At 39.0% G+C, this 18,680-nt stretch overlaps 1 protein-coding gene across 1 annotated transcript in view; it reads left to right on the top strand.

Annotated features, from left to right (window-relative positions):
- The window catches only part of gpc6a (glypican 6a), a 124,062-nt gene that overhangs the window by 22,289 nt on the left and 83,093 nt on the right, over positions 1 to 18,680 (top strand). The window contains exon 2 of the mRNA XM_070902969.1: positions 6,731 to 6,889. Coding sequence (XP_070759070.1) covers positions 6,731 to 6,889 — 159 coding nt within the window. The remainder of the gene's footprint in view (positions 1 to 6,730; positions 6,890 to 18,680) is intronic.

Here is an 18,680-nt window from a genome sequence, read left to right as displayed (position 1 = left end):
GTGATCAGGTTATGAGCGTAATGAATCATGAATGTGGGTGGATGCGCCAGACCTATTGCTTAAGATACAGCTGTGTTGTTTCACATCTAAATGGAAGCAGGCTTGTCTCTACATGAAGAACCTGATGTGACACGTGTATCTTCTTTAGTAGACTCGCACTTCTGTCAGTGTCGTCACCCCAGGCTTTGCAAACAGTATGAGTTTCTCTACTGTTCACTCCGTTAAAACAAACTTTACGCTCTCTCTTTCATCCTTTGCCTGTTGTTGTGTCAAAAATATAGGCTGACAGGCAGAACACATTCTGAACACACAACTCAAAAGTAGACCCACTTTGGGTTTTTTATTAAATGTGCAGCAGTGAAAGGTTTGGTTGCAGTGCTGATCTGGCAAGCCGCATCAACAGATGCCACGGACGTGCTCTGGGACTTTTCTCAACTTCCCACCTGCCCCTCTTCACCTGCAGCCATCGGTAATGTTAGCGACAAAAACAGTGTACTGGGTTTTTTTCCCCCTCAGTGCTCCACTTGCTGACAGCTCTGATTCGTCAAAATCCATTACTTAGGCTATTGTTTATAAAAGCATACAGTAACCGCAAGCCTTCATTAATTAACTCAGACTCGTTCAAACAAATAGTTTGGAGTCAACTCATGAGAGGAATGACATTTCAAATTGAATATTTGAATATAAGTAGAATGTTTTATATTATAGTTGTCATAATGGGAAGGGGAAATCCTTCACATATATTTTTTATTTCTATTGTCTTGCTACTGTATAAAGGAGCTATAAAATGGAACTGCACTTTATAAAATCACATTTTGTCACTGTGAAAGGTATGAATTGGGTCTTGTTGACGTGTTCCTTTTATTTCATGTTTGATTTAAATAGCTTTATTGCATAACTATCAATCATTAATACACTCACAATTGATTTGTTTAATTCATCTTGTGTTTGTATTTTTATAGCAACACCACTCGTGCTTTCTTTCCAAACAGGCGTCCCTGGCTTTCTATTGTGTCCACCCCTATGTCTCCATTTTTGTTGGCGCTGTTGGTATTGAGTCTTACAAGTTTAACTCAGCCTGACAGAGTCTGAGCACAACTGTGATCTCGCAAGCGTGCAGTGTATTGACAGCTTGGTTTCAAATTCCATCTTGGGTGCAAAGCAACCAACTAGAACAGGACAGATATGGTCTAGTGAACCAAAATCCCATCTAGATTTGGGGACGATTATTCCCCAAGTTCACTAAGGTAGGCATTTGTGTTTGTTTTGTTCTTTTGAAACAGAGCTCACAATGTCTAAACACAGAGAGAAAATATGCAGGAAAGTTTTATATGTAAAAATGTTGAATAGTTTTGTCCTGTGTTTCTGCTGTTTTATTTTTGTATCTGTATTATGGAAAGCAGTCAGAAAAAAGGACAAGTGAGAAAAGGAGAGAAGGAATAACATGTGACAAACTTGTAACAATCGCAACATCATAAACATGCAGCTCACACTCCTGCCTGCTGCTCACAAAGTCCTATTTTATGCTGGTTTATGTAACAGCAGCATCACCGTTTTTCAAAGTGGTGAGAGCAGCTGGATATGTCAATTTATGTTTTATACAAAAACAAGATGAAAAGACTGGTGCACAACCTATTAAAGCTAAAAGCACCAGGGTTTCCTTTCTGCTGTCATTTGCACTTAAGGACAGTTCTGCCTTTTTATTGATTTTCTCTCTTTTTTTTAACCAGCCTTTAATTTTCAACAGTGATATTTCTCCTACTTTGACAAGTTAATTACATTTATTGCATCAACGGAAACTTCAAATTGACATGGACTTACTTCTGAGTTGCGAGGTTTTCCAATGTAGCAAGAAACTGTCATTTTTCTTAAGTTACCCATCATTATGACAATAAACCATATAATCTTGTGCCAAACTCTTACTTGGGCATTGTTTCAAACACTGCAATTTTAGATCCTGGGAGACCTGGTCCACAAGGCTGAAATGAGGTGTTGTTTTTGACATTCGCCAACCAGCTAATGCCTTCCAGTTGAAACTGATCCCAAGTCAGCCTTGACAATCAGTCGACTCCTCAATGTAAACATCTTCCTCCAAAAACAATATGTGACGGACCATATTGCACTACGCTGATACTGCAAAACTGATACGACACAAACAGTGGCATGAAAAGAGAAAAAAAATTGAGATGTATCTAAAGAAAATGAAAGAAATAAAAGGATGGACAAACAAGTAAATTAAATAATACCACAATGCTACATTTACCACCAGCTCTGTACCATGCACATGGAATAAAGATTATCACACAGTGTTGCATCTCCACAGAGTGGAAATACTGTGTGACAGTTAAGGAAAGTTGTTGCATTGCTAAAAGATTACAACATTGACGTTTACTAGAGAAACAAAAGAGCCTTAAAGAATCACCACACAGAAATCGACTCTTGTATTTCAGCTTATTTTGTTGTTTGAGAGAGTTTGGTCTCTGTAGCCAGGAGGCTTGTGCATTACTCTGGAGACAATGGGTTTGTGTTGAACAGTTGATGGTGCACCTCATTACTGTAGCTTGGTGCCTCTCTATGGACTGATTAAGGATTAAGCACATTTGAGAGTGCCAGCACGTACATGCTGCATTCTCCTTGTTTCATTATCCATGCACAGCTCCTTCATCTATAGCTTACTGTATATGCATGCAGAACACCAGTGTGCCTGCATTTTGTAGTAGTATCCATCAGAAAGGTTCCACAATCTGAGTCTATTCTGCACCAATCCTCAACTGGTACAGCGACATTTCTCTTCTTTCTCTTTCACAAATGTTAATAGGTAGAACTGAAAAAAAAAAGAAGAAGAAAGAAAACCCTCTCAAAACTTTTGCTACGGGTCAGACTTTTTAAACCTCTGATAATGATGTCTGATGCTCTGAGACGTAGAGCAGCAGACGAGAGATAATAAAGCAAGTATGCAGAAAATGTGGCACCTCTGAAATTGCTATATTTGTACGTATCAGTAACGAGTCGAAGACTGGTAATTATTTTCCAAAGAATTTGCACAATGGCTGTCTTCTGGAGCAACAATTTGCTGATTACGCAGATGTTGCTGCCTAAGACGACAAACAGTTGAAAGTCCACATTATGACCTGTCCACTGTCAGTGTTTTCACAGCAATCACAACCTGAATCTCTCATTTGTTTGTTTGTTTGTTGTGTATGGATCTCAGCTTCTCACTGACAAGTAGTCCATGATGGAGCCCAGGATTCCAGTCCTTCTCATAAGCTCCTGCTGCTGAGTAACGTGGTCATAGATACAACTTTATACATTTGTCAGAAATAACAACAAAGTAGACCCTGTGATGGAAAGCATTTTTAATCATGTGTCATATATTGAATGGGCATATTTGATTCATTTTTTAAGCTTATTTGCTTACCGTTTTCTTACATCTCTAGCAGTTGTTAATGGTTAGTTGATGGTGCAATTTCTGTTGCATTTAGTTGTATACCAGGTCGTTTTCTAAGCTTTAAAAGTCCATTTAATGGTGAAATCATTCCTGTGTAACAAAATCACTGAAAGCCAAACTGAGTGTGCTGCTTTGTTGTATTTGCAATCTGACATAAACATTTTAAAGTCAGAAAATTAAAGTTAACACTCACTGGGGAAAAAAGGCCCATAGATACAAATGTGTTTTTTATGTTGCATTATAAGACTAGAGATGATAACCAATTGATGTTATCCACACACAATAAATTGTGGCCTGCTAAGCCTGCTATGGTTGAATGAAAGTACTGCTGTTAACACAAATCTGTTTTGGTCAAAGTTGTTGAATTTAAAACATGTTTGAATTCACAGGGTTCTTTTTTCATTTAAGTGAAGTGGATTATATTATTTATCTGTTTTTCCGACCTCATTTCAGCACCATGCGCTGTTCACATTTCCACACATTTACATTGGAATTTACATTGTTATCTACAGAAGATTTTAAGGAGAAAAAAATGTGAAAGACTGAGAGTGAAGGGCAGACAGGAATTGGGGGAGACAGAGGGGTGCAAGGCATGCAGTAAAGGTCGCCACTGGCAATGTTGCAGTTATACAGAATGCGCTGTAACCATTCGGCTCTGAAACATGTCAAAGTTTTGATCTAAACTGTGAAAGGGAAACTTTAATCAGGAAGCCAAATAAGTTTTTGATAGAGGGTCAGAGGCCACTGTTTGCTCTGCTTTACAACATTCAGAATGGATCAAAGTGAGAGTTTGTCAATCTGCAAGAAATACCACACAAAATAAAACACTTTTTCCTTTTGTATACTTTGTGTATAAACTTGGTATGTCTGCATTTAGGCATTTTATCACATGCATCCTTGCAGATTTAGTCTTAGCTAAGTTGGGTGGGTATTGTCAGTGAGGTTGCTCAGTGTCATTGCTCAGTCATTGCACATATCAGGTTCTCTGTTTGATGTAAGTCTTGACACAGTTTGGGCCACTCATGGACTTTGTCGCTGTGTTTGGTCTTCAGCACTCGCACTAGGTTTGCCTCAGGAATCTGTCTGTGTCAAACCATCATTCTCTCTAATCTCACATGTCTCTCTGTTCCTGATACTAAAAAGCACACCTGACTGGCGATGCTGCCATCATCGTGCTCTGAGATAGAGATTGTGTTAAACGCATGATGTGTTAAGCCTGCTTTCTGTCAGATAGTGCTGTGCATTATGGCTGTAGAGCTGAATTTTTCATTTCATCAGACTTCAGAATCTCTTTTCCTCATTCCTTTTATGTAATTCACTGTAACACACTTACTGTTTACACACCAAGAATAATCCACAAATGTGAGAGTAACCCCTCCTTTTTTGATTACAAGGTTTTCAGATATGTGAGGTAATTTACTGATTCCTGATAGTTCCACATTTTCTCAATTTCTAAATAATGTCTACTGTACTCCGGTGAATAATAATTTAATACCCTCTCCCAGATCCAATGATTCTGTTTTTGAATCACAGACAGTTTTTTGCTCAAGTTTACACTCTGATATACACACTTTTTTTGTGGCCTAATAGATGTTTAATTATTCAATCCAGTCGTTTTTATTATCCTCATGTGCAGCTACTCTACTTCTATAGAGATGACATTCAAAGGGATTTTGAAACACTTAACTCACCTTGGATGAATCCTGTCTCTGAACACACAAACACTTATTCGCCAGAGGCATTTCACTCTTTTTTTTACACATTTTGAATTGAGGCTTTAACACTGCATCATGTGCAAATAGCCAAGATTCTTTATAGAGTCTTTGTAAAACATCACATTAGATAGATAGATAGATAGATAGATAGATAGATAACACACTTAGCATTTTTCATTTTCTTAAAGGGACTATTTATTGGATGCAGATAATATAGGTTTTATATGGTGAAGTTTTGAGATCTCCACCACTGATCATTCTGCCACTACCACAGTGCAACGGATAAAATTTGGTTTGCAGTGCGCAAAGCATTGACATTTTTTATTTTTTTTTTAAATAATCTGCAGCTGCCTTTTCCAGAAACTGAGTCCTGGTTAGTGGAGATAATCCATAGACTGGAATTGGCACTTTTCACAGGGAACTACTTTTCTATTGACGTAAGCAAGGTGAGGTCTGTGGAGTATCCTGAGTAACAGGGACATTGTTTCCAAAAAAGAGATGCGGTTGCTGTTGAATTAGTTGTATGGGGTGGCAGCTGAAGTCTCCGTGAATAAAAACCATACTACTAAGAATAAGGCAAAAACTAAATGCTCTTAAATTCTGAGTGAATTAAATCCTTAAACTGAGATTTGTGTTATTATACAAGCAACGGTGCATTGGACTATACAAACTGTAAGCAGAAAATTATTCTGAAATTTAAATATTCCTGCTTCAAGCTGAAAGCATGATCACCCAACTCTGCAGTTCCCCACAACGCTATGTATCATTGAAGCATCTTTCAGCTCATTGTTTTGGTTCTGGCTTGCAACTTTACTGTTTTAGTTCACTGTGACCGCTCTCATCTGCATTGTTTTCAGCCGCGGCAGACTGTTGCTTTGACGAAAAAAGCTCTGATAAACCCACTGTACACTACCTGCTCAGCACTAAACAGCAGACAGACAGAGTGAGCCTAGCTGGTGAACACAGTGGAGCACTTAGCAGCTAAAGAGAAAGATATTTCCCTAGAAAAATGACTCCAAACAGATGCCGACGTTGCCTAGTGTGTGGTGGATGAGTAAATAAGCAATTGTTTGCTAACACGTTGGTAAACAAACAATTATCACCTTGTAAGCTATGTTAGTCGTGCTGGCCCCAAGTGACATAAAAATCAATTAATGCTTGTTTAATGTTAATGTTGGCTGATGTATACTACTTGGCATATCCTTAGCACTTTCTAGAGATTGAAATATGATTTCTGAATGCACTGCCTTCCACTTGATGTATGTAATACTGATGACCTCAGTTGTTGTTATTTTGGTGCTTTGGACTGTGATACAAAGACAATCCTACATGAGGTGTATGCACTGCTGTATCAAAGTTACTCTCTGTTTCACATGATAGCAGGTTACCGACAAATATTATCCTTCCCCATTTGTTACGGTCTGTCCCTCTTTGATAGCTCCGGTGATGAGAGTCGCAAAATCACAGGAGAGTTTTGATCAAAGACTCGGCTCAGCCTTTTGAAATACCGAATCCTGTGGCAGTGAGGTGTGTATAAAACGGCACTCTATGTCTCTGTCTCCCTCAGGTGAGCACCTGCGTGTCTGTCCTCAGGGATACACCTGCTGCACATCCGAGATGGAGGACAAACTCAACCAACAGAGCAAAGTGGAGTTCGAGAACATGGTCGAGGAGAGCAGCCACAATATGAGGACGACATTTGTCTCGAGGCATAAAAAGTTCGATGGTAAGCTAGATGGGTTTGTTTTTATTTGTTTGACATGCAGAGAATGAGATGCATATGAATTGGTATCCCAGACACTTCCGCTTGCAGTAAATCTATTCTGGACAAGCACTGTCAAACTTGTAAACACAGACTACTGATGCCACGATTAATAATTACTGGCTGTCATTAATGAGATACTGTAGGGCAAATTGTTTTTTAAGGTAGTTGTTCTGGCATTTGAGACTAAAACATGTCTCTTTTTTGGCCCTCTTCTTCTTCACTACACTACTTTTATACCAGCATTTCTGTTGTTCCACACTCACAAACATAGACTATATGCTTTTCTGACTAACTGATGGAACATTGCTCAGTGTGTTGGTGCTACTTTTTCTGAAGGGGAGCAACTGCGAATCCACTCATATACCGACAGAACAAGAACAATGTGGCTTAGTGGTGAGAAATGTTATTGGCATTCTGTGTGCTTGAATGCATACCTGTCTGTAAAAGTAATTGCACTTACAGGACTTCACATGGTGTATAGTTTTAGATCAAGATGCTACAGTGTCTTCATGCCACTTCTACTGTTACTGATAGTGTATACTCTAGTCTGTGGCCCTCTCTCCTCATAATGAATCGTTGCACAATTTAAAATTCATTTTTTTCTCTCAGGCTTGTATCAACTTCAATGAATAGCATCAAAGTGTCTGGTTTTGATCAACAAAACCTCAGTACCAGATTTGTCGTACCTGCTGTTTTAAAAAAAGATCAGTGAATTGCAGCCGTGACCTTATGTAACCCTATGTATGTCCACTCAGACTCTGCACAAGTAATATGTGCAAGTGGGAGAGGGAATGCAGGTCCTCAAATACAAAAAAGAGACACTAATGAATGTTGAAAAGGACATTTTCTGTGGTCCTTGGCAAACCGTATGTCTAAAATCCTTTTTTTTCTCTTTATGTGTGTTTGCTGGCACCAGAAAGAGTATAGCTGGAGTAAGAGGGATGGATGTTTCACCTGGCCAAAAACCATCAAGAATAGTCGTAGTTGTATTAGTTGAATGTTGAATGATCCATCTGTCAGGTTGGCAGTCAACTGAGCACAATACCTTCATGTCCCTGGAACTACATTAGTCTAGGAATTCAGTTGTTGTTGTTGTTATTTGGAAATTGATCAGTATTCTTTTTAATCACACTTTAGGCAGAAGGTGCTGATAAGAGATGGGTTTCAATGCTTGAATGAAGAACCCAGATAATATGCTATATATGCATTTACGTGACTTTGAAAATGACCAATTTGAATCACAAACAGCAGCATCATTTAGATTATTTGTCACGCCTATGTGACGATGTAATTATTTATACATTAAAATGTGAACTACATATGTCTAAAGCATTGATTTAGGATTTTTTTTTAAATAACTTGAAATGAAATTCGAGATCTGTAGATGGACGTGATCATTCACTGGTCTCACCGTTACGGATGCAAGGTTACTCGAGGTGTTCCGAGCCAATCCTGAGGATCGTATTGGGGCTGATCCAGGCACATTTTAATGGATCGGTATCAGCTAAAATAAAGCCGATCAAATTCTGATCCTTTCTTTACTGTACTGTGTTTTGTCAGCCTGCTAGCATTGCAGCGCTGCTCTCCTTTACGACAGCCTACAGTACGAGCATTTCACTGCATACGCGCGTAAACGTTAGTGTGAATGGCCCAGCGGTGGGACTGCCTCTGAATTCAGACACTGAGATGGGCAAAATGATTTGCACAGATATGCTCTCACGCTAAAGAATCTGTTATCACTCTCTCTCTTGTTAGCTAAGAGCAGTATACAAACATTCGGCTAAGAGCTTCTATTTTTAGCCAACGCTGATCGTCACTTTGTCAGTAACTTAATGTTATGTGTAGGAAGAACCTTTGCTCTGCAACACTGCTGTACAGTCGTGAGTGTGTCTGTAGTTCTGACCACTCCAACAGATCGATACATCTTCCCTCTAGCTGACAGCCTCACGTCACATTCTCACCTCAACCTTCAGTCATATCATCTCAATAATTTAAGCTTAAACTTAATTTTTTTTAACAAACACGTTCAGTATTTGGATCAAGTAGCTCATGAAAAATAAGTTGATTCAGATCAGATTAAGTAGCCTACAGCTGTTATTTCAGTGTGTCAGATATATATTCAACCCACATTCAGGTAAATAGAAGAATTTTATCGGACTCTGTATCAGCAAACACTCAATATTAGGACTTGGAACATACCTAAAGGTTACTACTAGTAGTAGTAATTAGTTCTTTACTGTTGTGTGACCTATTACAGTGTACTTTTAATTATTTGATTTCTTTTTTTTATTACTGGTTTCCATCTAATTACGACAATATGACTTTTGTAATTCTGAATTTACCACACAGTAGATTACAAGATTTAGCCTATTGAGAGTCAAGGAAACAAGTTACTTTAAAGGTTATGCTTTGCCTCATTACGCTCTTCGTTTCAAAACACGGGCTTTAAAATACTTTTTAACTGAAGAGTGTCGTTAGTGATAGGTGCCCTGGAGAACTCCTTCAGAAAATGTAAAGAAGCTTTTCTGAAAGAACGTGTGGGAGTTTTGTTTTGGGTGCTCATTTCATGTAAGTCATGTTTCTGTACGTTTTCTTTCTCACATGAACGACGATGGAATGAACACAAACTGTTGCACTGGGCTCTGTTGTCGTATTCTACACATGTATATAATTTGCAACAAAAGACAAAATGTATATATTGGAGTCAGGCATTCACAGCATAGTTTGCGGATAGTGGAGCATTTTTGGAACATGTATGGAATTTATGAACCATACATCCTGGTATTGATTCTATGAAATAATAATAAATACATGTTACCTTCAGATAAACAAGAAACTCAAGAAAAATTTTAAGGCTTTTCTGAGGAATGGATGTAATACACGGGAATAGGAAGAACCAATAATTGCAACATAAAAAGGTTTAGCTCTTCTTCTGTAAAACTTTTAATTGGCAACTATAGGTTACACAAGTTTTGCCCTATTGTTAGAAAAATGTACAGTGAAATATTTAAAAGACTGGAGAGTGTTTCTACATTAATAGCCCCATTTCAAAGACGATGCCTCTGGAACAATGTCCATATATCTGTACAGTTATAAAGCAACACTGGTGACACAAATCACTTATGCAATTCCGTCTTCTACATATGGCTGGGCCACTCAACATCACATTCCTTCTCCTTGCGTTAAGCTCCCTCCACCTCGTGGGGTTTGAATCATCCCTCATCAATTTTACATGACCTCATTTCTGTCCCCAGTTATTTATAGGGCCCTATTATGAAAACCTTAACTTACTTTTTGATTACTGACTGCTTCCCCTGGAGGCCTGTGGGTTTTGATGCATTATTGAGCAATCCTGAAGCCATAAATGACTGTTGCACACTAGAATTAAGGTTTGGGTATTCTGAATGTCCAATCATCTGGCCAAGGAATCTTTTTCCCCATCTCTCAGTACGCCTTATATGCTCCCAGAGAGACTTGGAGTCTGGTCATATTCCAGTCCAATTGATGCACTGTATATAGAAAGAAGCTCACAACCAACTCTGCATTTCTTTGGCTCAGTATGGTCACACTCCCAATAGGTTTTTTTTTTTATTAGTTTCTGAAAGCATTAGTGTTCTCTGCTGTGGCCCAGTAGGTGCCTTAACGAAAGGACGAAATAAGATGAACATTTGTAATATCTATGCATGTGAGAAAGAAAGAGTGACACTGGATGTGTGAAAGAGGCAGAGGGGGAGAGAGTTGCATCACATCTGTTAAAGATTAATTACAGTGGATGAACCATGATAAAAGTTGCCTCATGCTCAGTCAAGTGTTTTGAGATTGAAACCGCTGCGAAGAGTGGTTTGTGGCCACTGGAGCTGTCTTTTTTTTTTTTTTTTTTTTTTTTACTTCTCTTTGACTTCTGGTCTTGTATTACATTATTATTGTATTAAAAATGTCACTATTTTAGTGAAAATTACATTTTAGACATGATTTACTGATAATGCAATCAGTCAATTGCATCATTCTCACACTGGTATGTAAAGTAAAGCCTTGAATCTGTTACCTGTCATGAATCCAATGGTTTACTTACCTGGAAATGTTTAATTTAACCTTAAGTATTTCTGATGCTGCCGTTTTGATTCGTGGTCAGTTGTGATCAGAGGAAATTCAAATATTCGAAAGACCTGGTCAAACCAGAAAGTGGCAAGACAAAACGCTGGTGTGACTGGGACATAAGAAATTTACATAATTGTAAATTGGTACATATGTGAAAATACACTACATTGCCAAAAGTATTGGCTCACCTGCCTTGACTCGCATATGAACTTAAGTGACATCCCATTCTTAATCCATAGGGTTTAATATGACGTCGGTCCACCCTTTGCAGCTGTAACAGCTTCAACTCTTCTGGGAAGGCTTTCCACAAGGTTTAGGAGTGTGTTTATGGGAATTCTTGACCATTCTTCCAGAAGCGCATTTGTGAGGTCACACACTGATGTTGGACGAGAAGGCCTGGCTCTCAGTCTCCGCTCTATTTCATCCCAAAGGTGTTCTATCGGGTTGAGGTCAGGACTCTGTGCAGGCCAGTCAAGTTCATCCACACCAAACTCTCTCATCCATGTCTTTATGGACCTTGCTTTGTGCACTGGTGCACAGTCATGTTGGAACAGGAAGGGGCCATCCCCAAACTGTTCCCACAAAGTTGGGAGCATGGAATTGTCCAAAATCTCTTGGTATGCTGAAGCATTCAGAGTTCCTTTCACTGGAACTAAGGGGCCAAGCCCAGCTCCTGAAAAACAACCCCACACCATAATCCCCTCTCCACCAAACTTTACACTTGGCACAATGCAGTCAGACAAGTACCGTTCTCCTGGCAACCGCCAAACCCAGACTCGTCCATCAGATCGCCAGATGGTGAAGCACGATTCGTCACTCCAGAGAACGCGTCTCCACTGCTCTAGAGTCCAGTGGCGGCGTGCTTTACACCACTGCATCCGACGCTTTGCATTGCACTTGGTGATGTATGGCTTGGATGCAGCTGCTCGGCCATGGAAACCCATTCCATGAAGCTCTCTACGCACTGTTCTTGAGCTTATCTGAAGGCCACATGAAGTTTGGAGGTCTGTAGCGATTGACTCTGCAGAAAGTTGGCGACCTCTGCGCACTATGCGCCTCAGCATCCGCTGACCCCGCTCCGTCATTTTACGTGGCCTACCACTTTGTGGCTGAGTTGCTGTCGGTCCCAATCGCTTCCACCTTGTTATAATACCACTGACAGTTGACTGTGGAATATTTAGGAGCGAGGAAATTTCACGACTGGACTTGTTGCACAGGTGGCATCCTATCACAGTACCACGCTGGAATTCACTGAGCTCCTGAGAGCGACCCATTCTTTCACAAATGTTTGTAGAAACAGTCTGCATGCCTTGGTGCATGATTTTATACACCTGTGGTCATGGAAGTGATTGGAACACCTGATTTCAATTATTTGGGTGGGTGAGTGAATACTTTTGGCAATATAGTGTATGTATTATTAGTGTTTTGTTATTTTCATAATGTTAAGCAACTCAATTCCAAGTGCCCCCCATTCCAGAAGAGATGGGATTAATAAAGTTTCAATTTAAATGGTGTGAATGTTCTGAAATACTTACTTAACCCTCTAAAATAAGACTTTCACCTTAAATTTCCTCTCACATAGCTTTAAGGTATAGAAACACAGTTCCCCACTTTATGACAATTTAATATCTACTGTATATCACTTTGTTCCTATGCTTTGCTTGCTAGCTACAATGTTTAAACTGAATGAAATGATAAAATGTGCCATTGTTTTATGGCATAAGTTGAATGTCTTGTTCAGCATTTTATACATCTCTTCAATTCAGCAGCATATTCAGTGTCTTTGAAAACTACCAGTAGGTCCTGTTAGAGTTTAAGAGGTTAACAGAATTGGAGAGGAGCCTGACTCATTTGTATGTCCAGTGTTACCCTTTCTCTATTTGCCGTTTATTGTTGTATAGTAGATGCTCATTAGATTCAGTTTGGTTGATGCTTTTCTGCTGAGACCTCGGCAAAAGATTAGTGTGTGTGGTTGGTTGACTGAAGTCTGGGTTGAGCAGCAGCCCTGGTTGACTGAGTTCTTTGATCCTGCCCCAGTAGAGCTTCTCTGCTCAACGTTGAGAGCTGTAGTGCCCCTCATTCACTTCAACAATCCCTTATTCACACCCGACTTAAACCAAGACTAACTCGAACACAACACCCCATTCTCTCTAATCTGTGGTCTCTACAAATTCACAAGCTCCTGGTGGACTGTGTTCGGCAACAGCTGTAAAAACACAACTCCAGTATAGCTCCGGTACACTCAACTACATTTTTACTTGTCTGTATATATGTATTTCTATCAGCAAAATCACAATTCTTCTGTTTATGTACATGTTTTTATATCACACTTGATTTGGCAATGTAAGCATTTGTTTCCCATGCCAATAAAGCCCCTTCGAATTTGAATTTGAAATTGTATTTCACAGATCCATTCTTCGTCTGTAACATTTTATTTCAAGGTGAAGAACTAGGAAGTTTTAATAGAAAATAAAAGAATCCATCTTTCTTCTGTCAGATAGAGACAAGCAGAACAACTGACACAGTTTTTCCAGGGCTCATTATTAAATTATCTTAGTAGTTTTTATATTAATTGTTGCATTAAAGTTGTTGGTGCTTATTCTTCAAAGTCTCAACGTACTTTCTGTGTTGCACAAAGTACATTTTTATGCATGAAAGGGCAGTAAATGGGACCTAAAATATTTCACTCTTGATAGTCAACACACTGGTGTTGTGCATGATACTGTGGCCTCTTTTAAACAAAGAGGAATAAACAAAGCTTTGATGGGAAATCAGAGAGTGATGAGTCACAGTCAACAGTGCACTTCATAATCGACCCCATTAAAAACAACAGAGGCAAAGATGAGGACCCGTAAACCAACATGTAATGTATTATCTCAACAATAATGTCTCACAGACTAATGGGCAATAGTTTTCCTTCAATTTAAACACAATTTCTCCTCATAAAGCAAAAACTAGAATAATTGTAGCCAGCTTTTGGTTTGTGTAACTGGTGAATCATCAAATGCTTTTGATCTTTCATAACCAATCAAGCAACCCTTGCAGCTTCAGCTGTGATAGCACTGCTGATTGGTGCACTGGTGCAATATTGCCATGTTTACTTTAAGCCAGGAGCCCTTCAAATAAGAATTAATGAAGCATTGAAATAAACCTAATATCTTCTATTAAATATAAATTGGTATGTTTATATAGTCAAATAATGAGTAAAGCTTCCAATTATGAGTTCTAGGAATACCTTTTAAATTGGACGTCTGTTAGAGATGAATAGACATAATTGTAGGTCCATTCATAAAATAAAACCATTATATTAAAAAAGCTTTGGATCTAAATGTAGCAATAAACTGTGCAGTACATGCCCCTTGTCTATTATGTTGTAAATAAACAATAATTAAAACTCTCATAGCCTTCAAGCAAGACATTTCATTAATAACTTCCAAAGATTGATTGCTTTTGTGTCGCACTGACATGGTAAATATGTTTTGCTTATTTAAGTCTGTGCTATAAATTGGTTAGATTGAGTCAGACCACACACTGATGGATCGTCCTTTCTTTATAATGTGTCCCTCCTAAAAAAAACCTTTCACTTTCCTTCAAAGAGAGAGGCTATGTGTCGCCTCAGTGCTGTTGGTTTTTGTTGAAGGAATGACTTTCAGAATCTAGATTTATTTAATGTTGGATGTTAACAGCGAGGCGATTTTTCTTCCTGAGGTTCATCAAATTCAAGCCTATGGTTTCATTTGGGTGATGGGGAATAAACACAACATAGTAAATGTTCTAACTTTCACAATATTGAATTAACGTTAGTGCATCCAAAGCCAGTTCTGGTCTTATATATACATATATAAAACCTCTGGTAATCTGCTAACTCCACCAGACATCACAAACTCCGAGTCCTTACATTTATTATTCATGTTTGACATTTATTGAAGTACTTACTAAGTAAAATTTTGAAAAAGCCCACAATTCATAGCTGACATCAAGTGGTTACATCAAAACCGGATCTCCAAGGTCCTCATTATACCAAAGTTGCTCCAGTTCAGCTCTGAAGTTATGAACTAGAATTATAATTACCCATTTTGTCATAACAAGCATTACAATCCCTTTAAGAAAGTAAACGATTTGTTCTCTTAAAATTTTTATACATCATCCTTAATATCCTCAACGTAACAAGTTCTGTCAGTTTTGCAAACTTGAATGATAACTTGAACACGTTTAATTACGTCGTGCAAAAGCTCCTCTGTTGCAGACTGAGAACTTGAGTTTGTGGACTGATTTGTAATTCCCATCATCCTTTGTGCATAATATAATAGCCACCATTATTAATTTATAGTATGAATAAATTGAATAAAGAGGTTACACTTGATACACAGTGCAAGATACCAATGAGATTTGGCCCCATTTAGACATTACGCTCCAGTTGAAAGTTTGGCTGCTTTGGCCATCTGGACACTAATTTGGCAGAGGTAAACTTTCTCAATTCATTGGGCACTGTGGGGGCCTGGCACTTATTAGCCAACAATGTGGAGAGTATCTTGGAATGTAATGATACTCCTCAAATTAATTTACAAGACTAAACGTAGGAAGCTGCTACTCATCGTGGTTGCCATATTTGTTAGTCATGTCTTGTTTATAAAGTAACAGAGCTAACAAATGCTTGTTCTGAGGATTCCACTGTAAAAGGAAAGCCAAGCGGTCATTAAGGTCAAAAATCCTCTTGGGAACATCAAGACACTTTCATAACAATATGCCTATAACATCAAAAGATATTCTTTGTGCAAAGTTAACATCTTGGAGCGAAGGTGACCCTGAAGGGAAGTGTCCAAAAGTGTTTATCCTCTGGGAATGTGGTCAAGAGATTTCATGGCATGCTACCAATAAGATTTTAATATTTCTTGTCTACATTCTGGACGTTTTGCTCTGACTGGTGGTCCAAGATAAAATGTCAGGGCATCACCAATACTGATGAAATTTTCCTCTGTGACATGTCAAGTCAGATCAGTTTCATTTATATAGCTCAAAATCACAGATTTGCCTCAAAATGCTCAACAATCTGTATAGCATGACACCTATATCCTTAGACCCTGTTATTGTGGGCAAGGTATCATGTTGCTTTTGTGTTGTGAGTTCCCATGTGATCCTCTTCCCAAGGTGATGCAGTATCACTTCATGTAGGTTTTCAACTTTTTCTCTAGCAAGCAGTTTTCTTCTTTCCTGCCTTTGTCGTCTTTACCTGCTTACTTTCCTAATAACTAGGCCAAAATAACAGCTTTTTTCCTGAAAACATACATGTCAAGTGAATTCACTTGTATTTATATAGCCCAAAGTCATAAATCACAAATTTGCCTCACGTGGTTTTATAGAGTACGACGCCCACTATCCCTTGATTTGTATTTGTAAGGAGAAACTCCCCCAAAATAAAACCCTTAATGGGGAAAAAATGGATGACACCATGACAGTGTCACATGACACTGAACCATACACCTCCTACTACAGGACACATAGGACATAAAACAAATGTACGGGCCACAAAGGACACCACAGGACTTGGTAACCATCCGATGGCACAAGACCCTCATTACACAGGAGATGAAACTAAATTACACACAGGGCAGGTCAGTGAGGACAGGGCATACATTGATTTAACCCCTACAGTCCAGTGATGAAGCTGAAACCTCCGTGACAGTTGCACGTCCATTTCTAATGAAATCTAAAACCATGTGGACACAGAATTCCTGGAAGTGCTCATAAATAAATAACCTCTGTTTTGGTGCCCCTGCGTTATCCTAAGTGAATGTCAGGAAGACTGTAATTCTCTGAGGACTGAGGGAATGGGGTCTGTCCAGCAGTGCTTTAGCTGAGGGTTGGTGGCAGCTTCCATCATCTGGCACAGGCTGCAGCCCGGTGTCACTTTTGTACTTCAGGATGGATGGCTCTGTGTGGCCTGGACACTGTTAACTCTGTCCCACTGGTGAGCTTCAAGGAGAGGCTATAAGAGGCATACCTTTCCACAAGCAACTGTAGCAAAAATGAGGTGGAAAATCCACGGGTGTGATTCTTCTTTTCTAATATATTTATTAAATTTTAACTTTGTGTCAGATATTGAAACATATACACTGTGAAAACTCACTTACAAAAAATCCTATCCTGGGGATATTGAGTTTGCTCAGGCTACAGCTGAGATCATGCCGTCTATTGAGACAGATGAAAAATCTTTCCCCTCTCCTGCAAAGGTGGTGATATGCTTCCCTCATAGATCCCCACTGATCCGGCTCCTTTTGATTTCCAATGCATCTTTTAAAATAGACTGAACGTGGTGGCCGTGAGGATGGCATCATTTTTAGTTTAGCAATCATTAGTGACGAATATGTGAATTTTAAAACCGGATCACGAGTTACGTCAGAGAGGCTCATATACACAATACCCTATTGATAGGAGCATTTTGACATTTTTATGAAACATTAGGGGTGATTTAATTGTGTGCCATTGTGGGCCATAATGTATGTGTGTTCTCACAGATGCAGAACTGGAAGTTTTGAAATATGTGCTTTTTTGCGATTCAATTGCAGATTGCAGACATTGTCAGAAAGGTTACTACCTCCTGAAAATATTGCATGATATGTCTTAAAATGTATTAAACTTTAAGTTGAAAAGAAATTGAAATCAAAGTGGGGAAATGTAGCAGTAATTCTCAAAGGAAGTTGTCGATAATCAGAACGTGGATAACCACATGTGAACTTGCTTTGAAAGATCTGTACTGAAAAACAAACACACACACTTTCTCAAAATGCCTTGAAATAACTGCCATCAGCCATGAATCAAAAGAGAATCTTAGTTTTGATTTTGACCAACTGACCAACTGAGTACAAAGCTGTATTGACAGAAAAAAATCTTTGCCTCTCCCGTGTTTGCCTTTTAAAAATGTAAGGTAGGCTGAAGCTGCAACTTTCTCATACAACGTCCGTCCAGCTAACATCACCTTGAGTGAGTGAATGGCTGTCCACAACTGTGTAGCTTCTGGCCATGGCTGCAGTCCTGCTCTTGGTTAAACAAAAGCTTACCTTAATTTAGAAAGAACACAGTGACAAGGACAGAAATGAACAATACACAGACTGTGTTTTTTTTCTTTTCTTCTGAGAGCCTCCGTATCCCCTCTCAGGCGCAGGAAACACTCTGCAGGATGGATTAGCCTGACAAAGCTCTGCATGGAGGCTTTCATGGGGAGAAGCACTCCAACAGCCAGGTTGAGACAAAGCTGCTTATCCACGGGGTCACAGTAATGTAATGGTGTGTGCAGACAATTTGCTCCTTGCCATTCATCGGGTGTGAATATCATCCATGGGGGGAAATCACTTTGATTTTCTGAGCCTTGCTAATTGACTTCTCCAGTGCCTCTCAACACTGAACTCTGTGTCAGATCTTGGAAGACGCAGAGATGCCCTCAGCAAAGGTGGCTTTTGTCAATATAATTAACTGAACAGACAAGAGGAACTGTAGCTTTGCCGCCGAGTTTTGGTATAGAGCCAAGTCTCAAAGTGGTTAAGTTGGTAACAACTTTATATTTTACTACTCAGAATTATTTACATTACTACTTTGTGACGATAATGGGTCATACTGTGTCATTAGATTGCAAGGGCAATACATTTTGCCCTCGGCA

The sequence above is a fragment of the Enoplosus armatus genome, chromosome 1, assembly GCF_043641665.1.
Source record: "Enoplosus armatus isolate fEnoArm2 chromosome 1, fEnoArm2.hap1, whole genome shotgun sequence".
NCBI lineage: Eukaryota > Metazoa > Chordata > Actinopteri > Centrarchiformes > Enoplosidae > Enoplosus > Enoplosus armatus.
The sequence above is the reverse complement of the archived record's forward strand: the minus strand, read 5'-3'. Positions and strand labels throughout refer to the sequence as shown.